The sequence below is a fragment of the Oreochromis niloticus genome, linkage group LG1 (genome assembly GCF_001858045.2).
Source record: "Oreochromis niloticus isolate F11D_XX linkage group LG1, O_niloticus_UMD_NMBU, whole genome shotgun sequence".
NCBI classification, from domain to species: domain Eukaryota; kingdom Metazoa; phylum Chordata; class Actinopteri; order Cichliformes; family Cichlidae; genus Oreochromis; species Oreochromis niloticus.
In genome coordinates, this window is record NC_031965.2 from 1,895,145 (window position 1) to 1,901,444 (window position 6,300).

General features: G+C 39.8%; 1 protein-coding gene across 1 annotated transcript; it reads right to left on the reverse strand.

Annotated features, from left to right (window-relative positions):
* Positions 1-958: 958 nt before the first annotated feature.
* Positions 959-4,110, reverse strand: LOC109204292 (zinc finger BED domain-containing protein 1-like). The gene is made up of 3 exons (XM_019365167.2): positions 3,229-4,110; positions 2,302-2,525; positions 959-2,157 (listed from the first exon to the last, which is right to left on the reverse strand). Exons 1-3 carry the CDS (start codon positions 3,698-3,700, stop codon positions 1,360-1,362), a joined length of 1,494 nt encoding a protein of 497 aa, XP_019220712.1. The 5' UTR covers positions 3,701-4,110; the 3' UTR covers positions 959-1,359.
* Between the last annotated feature and the right edge of the window lie 2,190 nt (positions 4,111-6,300).

Below are 6,300 nucleotides of genomic sequence, written 5' to 3' on the forward strand. Positions count from 1 at the left end.
GTCCAGATGTTACCACATTACTCTATGGTACTTAGAGTTAAAACAACTGAGACAGGCTGATTAAAATAACAGCTGTCAGTTCTCTCATTCCTTATATCAAGACTGGAGATCACACTACTGATTTCAGTTCATTTAATATGTGAGTGCACAGATTCATTCTCAACTGGACATAAATGATGATCAAAGGTTGTATATATGATGAATTCATCAAATCCCAGCCTCTAACACAGTGCGCTGAATCTTAGCTTTGGATGTCCAGTATATTCTAATCAGTGCAATGTAAGCATTCACTGAACCTATAGTATCTACACCTGTGTGGCAAATATGTGGTAAAGATACAGATAATGAAATTTAATTATTAATACAATATACATCATGAAAAATGAAAACTGAAATTGATTCAGTTTAGTACTTTTCTCTGTATGCTCTGTGATTATAAAGGCCTTAAATTCTGTGATATATACTGTAAATGATTTTCACAGAGGTCTTAAAGTACTTAAATCACTGCTGATAGTCTGGTTGTTTATATTTTCACGTTTTTGTGTCTGTAGGGCTGTTTGATGACGATTTGGACTCCTCTGGGAGATGAGGACACACCCACATCTAGGGCTGGGCGATATGGCCTAAAATCAATATCACGATAAATTGAGCAGTTAACCTCGATAACGATAAATGGACGATAACCACCCCAAGTGCCAAAAAAACAAACGTTTTTTTTTTTTTTTCATTTGATGGGGCTGTGGCAGGCAGCATAGTTCCTCCAGTTATTTTGATAATATTATTCCCCCTAGACCTATTCATTGCAATTATATTATTACCACTTTAAAGGACTGTAAAATGTCACTGAAAATAAATGAAGACAATAGTAGTAAGTACTTTTAGTGGTTAAGATTTATTAACTGAACAAAATAAAAAGTGTAGGATACAATATGTACCCATGCTCTCTAAAAAATGTGTATCCCTTGTAAACAAAATAGTTTAATAATAAATATGTTTCACATTGGCTATTCACAAAGTAAACAATGATTGTGCAAATGTAATGCCATCATGGACAAAGGCCTATCTCTGCTAAGGTCTTGAGGTACTATAACTTGTAAACAAATAATGTCACAAACACAAATGTCAATTGAACACAGAAAAAACTATAATAAATACTAAGCACTGCCATGTGACTAGTGAAAACTATAAACTCTTAAACAAAAACATTAAATAGTGCTGTGTGCAAAAAACTTCAATAGAACACTGATAGTTAAAATTAGGCAGGGCTTGAACAGGGCACTTCAAAAAGGGGCAGCAGCAGACTTGGTATCCTGAGTGGTTCAATCAAACTACTGTTGTAGATGTTTACCTGAGTAGTGTTTACTCCAGGTTCTTGCTAAGAAACACAAGCATATTGACCATGTCAGGTTTCAGGCAGGATCTGAGGCATGTCACAATGTTTCCTCCAGAACTGAAAACCCGCTCGGATGGGGACCTGGTGGCTGGGATGCAAAGATACTTTTTTGCAACTTTACTTAGAGTGGGAAAGTTTACTTGATGCTTTCTCCACCAATCTAGTGGATTTTCCTCACTGTCCTGGACAGGACACACTGAATAGCTGCTCAGCTCAGCTTCTATTGCTTGCTCAGGTGACACAGTGGGTGCAGTTGAAGAGAGAGTCTCACTTTCTTTGAAAAACCTTCCCAGTGATCTCTTTCGCTTTTTTTCTTCGGATGATGTAGAAGGCTGAGGCTCTGTGCTCTCTGCTGTACTTTCTGGGTGGACTGCAGCTGCTGACTTCATCTCCATTTTCACTTTCTCTTGAATGGTAGTAACACGGTCGGCAGAAATATATGCAGCTTTGAATCTGGGGTCAACAAAACTGGCTGTGTCCAAAAGCTCTACAGTGGGAGGATCTGAAAACTTGTCGTCAAGGTATGCAAGGATTTCAGATTTTATGGTTTTGGTCAGCGTCACATCGTCTTCTTCCTCAGCCAGCACTCGTGAATGGAGGATGTGTAGGACAGGCTTCACAGATGAGATGGTGACATACTCTTCCCCTGACAGGGCGTCCGTAAACTCTACCAATGGAGCAAGAGCTTTGTTGACTGCCTCCAAGACATCCAGGTCTGACCATGTCGGAACAAGATGTCTTGATGCTCTGTCATCAGTGAGGACCTGTAATAATAATTATTTATTATTTTAATTTAATTATATTATTTATTTCATCTTAAATGGTAGATCAGAGCAATCACAAAAAACGCTAAATGCATTACCTGAATGCACACAATAAAATAGATAATGAAGGATCATTTAACCTACCCGGGTGATGGCATTTTTCTGCTCAAGGATCCGTGCTGTCATCATCTGCATGGATCTCCATCTGGTTGGACATGCCGTTTTGAGCTTGTGCATTGGTAGGTTCATCTCTTGTTGTGCCTTCCGTAATGCCTTCTTCTTTTTCCAGCTGTAGGAAAAGGTACTAACAATCTTTTTGCAGGTCTTCGTTGCCCGTTCCACAGGGGGGTGATTTTTCAGGGTGTTTTCTGAAACAAACAAGCAAAAACACACGTGCAAACATTAAGAATAGGAAAAATTGTTGTACTCATTTAACTGCCATGTAAACCTCCACTGACCACAGAACTTTTTCAGCGGAAAAACTGAACTAAACTAGAAAAAATAAAATGAAGTATTCCTCATCAGGTTTTAGCTACTAAAAATATTACATTTACCTTTATTGGATGTGCTTGAATGCAACAATAACACTTCTCACTTCTACCAAAATTTGAAAAATTACAAAGGGACTGCCAAGTTATAAAAAAAAGTCTTGAAAATAAAAACTGAAAAAAGGCATAAATTTTAAATATCTATCCAAATCTTCACACCCAACATCACCCCAATTCATGGTCTAATTCTCAAATAAAGCAAGCAAAATAAAGTAGGAATTAAATAAGACCTCTCAGACCATATTTACAAAATTTAAAAGGGTTGGCACAGTAATAAAACATTTTAAAAATCATGTATTTTGCTACATTTCACAGCACAACGTGATCAACACTGGCTCACAATAAGTCTTCTGTAAAAACTTTCTGGATACACTGCTGCTCAGCAGTCTTAAGTATTTTTATGCCTATATAAACATTATTCAAACATTAATACTTTCAATTTTGAATATGACGCACAGAATTAAAGTCACTTTAAAACACACCAGATGTCACCACCCAAATATATTAAGATGTACACACTTACCGATTGCCAGGTGCAGCCTGTGCCCAAAACATTGCACCCGTGTCCATTTATTGAGCTTGACAGCTTTCACAATATTTGGGCCGTTGTCAGTTGTTATAGCAACAAGGTCCTCTTCACTGATGTCCCATGCAGACAGCATCGCTCTCAACCCCTGTCCAACCATCTCCCTCGTGTGATCAGATGGAAAATAGGCCGTCTCGAGCACTCTGGTACGCAGCTCCCATTTGTTGTCGATGTAATGAACTGTGAGACTAATATACGGCTCCACTGTGCGGCTGGACCAGAGATCGGATGTGGCTGCAACGTGCTTAACGTATCTCAATTCAGCAGCAACCTTTTCCCTCTCTGTGCTGTACATGCTGGGAATGATAGTTTTTGAAAAATATTTTCGTGATGGGAGTTCGTATCTCTTGTCAATTATTTTCATGAAGTGTCTGAACCCGTTGCGTTCCACTGTAGCAATAGGAGCCATGTCTTTTGCTATGTGGTAGCCTATAGCATTTGTGATTTCTTGCCATCTTTTTGAAGTTCGCTCATATAGTTAAGTACTAGCAAATGCTTCGGTTATTGACCGCTGCCTGGTGGAGGAAGACGTTTTTGCTGGTCCTCCTAATCTCTTCTCGCTTTGAGCTTTTTTTATGTCTTCGAATTGAATCACATGGTTGTGCTGCAGGTGGTGGAAGAGGTTGGTTGTGTTACCTTGACTTGACGCAACAGTCTTTTTGCAGAGTTTACATTTAACAATTTTTTGATCAATATCATCCTTGTTGAATCCAAAATGTTGCCAAACGATTGATGATGCATTTTATTTGTTAACAAGCGTCTCCTCTTCCTCCTCCACCAGCTCTACCTCCGTCGCTGGTGCTTCAACATTTAAATCGTCCTCCATTTGTTCACGCGTGTCTCGTCTTGTTACAGGTAGTAGAGTCATGTGACTCCACCCCGTCAAGTCTGTAACGTAGCACAGCGTCTTAAAGGGACATGAACATCGCCAACCTGCACATGCCTTTTCTTTTTTTTTTAAATACCGAATTTACCGACATGGGCAAAATGACGTCGATGAGAGTCATAAATTTCGGTAACGATAAATTTTTGATATATCGCCCAGCCCTACCCACATCTGTTCCATACTGCAGCCATTGATGGTGTTACAGCTCTGAGTCAGCTTTGGGCCATCAGACGCACACACTGGAAAACCAGCACCTGGACTTCATGCAGGAGAGACGGCCTCAGTGATGTAGGTTCATAAGCGAGTTCAAACATTTCTGGCCTCTTATCACTTAGATTTTGAATGCATTTAAAGCAGGAACTGCACACTAGGGGTGGGTTTTAATAATCGATTCATCGATTAAAATCGATTCTGGCTTGGATAACGTGAAATCGATTCATTAAAATCCTGAATCGATTTTTTAATATAAATTTATTTTGCCCGAAACGCCAGAATCTCAGGTGAAACCTCACAAAATTTCAACAACCACCAAACAGCTAAGACAGTAAATGAGAGCAGGTACACGGATTCTGCACAAGGACGTAAACACACAGCGCGGACCCGCGGATCAGAATCAGTGAGATGTCGCCTTTCTCACCCGACAGGCGCTGCAGCTTTAAGCGTCTGCGCGCGTTCCCGCGGACGGCAATCACTTTCTGGCACAACAACTGCACGGACACGGTCGGGGCTGAAAGCGACAGATCGCTGATTCTGATGTTTCGGCGGGTAGCGCTTTGTGTTCACGCCCTTTTTGCGCTGATTCTAAAGCTGTTAGTTTTATCTCTCTCCAAACAATATTGACTGAACCAGCAGCAAAAGAAGATCCAAACTACGCTTCTCGTAAACATCGTCATGAATTCCCTCTGACTTTTACTGTTTTGCTTCACCCACGATAAAATCACACTTCATGCACAGCTCTCTCTCTCTCTCCCTCTCTGTACTGTTTTCTGCATTATTCGCTTGCTTGTTACGCACAACTCTACTGTTGTTTACAGCGCTGTCGGCCGCTGTTTTTTTTTTTTTCCGTTTTACATACTTCCGAAAAGAAAACCTAATTTCTGCCGTTCAATACTGAACAAATTTAAACTTTTTAAAATTATGCAAAATGCAAAACGCTTAGCCGTGTCTCTAATAAAACCGCTGTAACGTCAGAGGTAACGTTCATATGTTGATTAATGGTTTTCTTTCGTTTTTGATGTACTGCAGATACATATTTTTATAAAATCCCAGGCCAGGAAAACCACCTTCATGTTTTTCTGTTTTATCTTCAGCTACTTTGACACAAAGGCATCTGCTGTGATGCTCACACCTTTGATAAAGTCTTGCGTGTGTCAGCTTCCTTTTTATAGATACAAAAATATGTCAATGTACTGATCTGAATTATAATATTTCTGACTGTCAAAATTTCCCAGATTCAAATCGAATTTAATCGAATCGTGGATCGAATCGATTCGGGACCTTGTGAATCGGAAATGAATCGATTCTAGAAATCAGTGACGATACCCAGCCCTACTGCACACCTAGCTGTCAAAAGTTTTGCAGCATGAGTACTGTAAAGTTTTGTAGGGTCCTTGTTAAAAATTCCACAAGCACCACACCACATTTGTCATATACAGTTCCATTTTGTACAGGACATTTTTCCTTACCTGGAAGCTGAGTATTGCTGATTTCTGACAAGGACACAAACCTCAGCGCTTATCATGGGTGTTACATCCTCTGTGCAGCAATTCCAGAGAAAACGAGAGAGCAACGACCACTCATTAAGACCAGCCAGAAATCTGTCCCTTTCTGGCAGCTGTGGAAACTTCCAATAAGAAAGTTTGCATTCTTAGAACAATGCTGGATCATGTGTGATGTGTCATATGAGGATATTACATTTTGCCTTAATTCTGCTCAATTAAGTGTTTTGATCGTTGATCCAATATGGCAGCTTTGTGTTGTGCTGCAAGTTAAAACCCATTGTCCTTATGAGCACAGCATCTAACAACTCTCCTTAAAAAAAGTCGATTGACTTTAACTGGACACAATGGTTTCCAGTGGGAGATACATTCATCACTCATCCGTGACACTGGAGAAGTCACCTG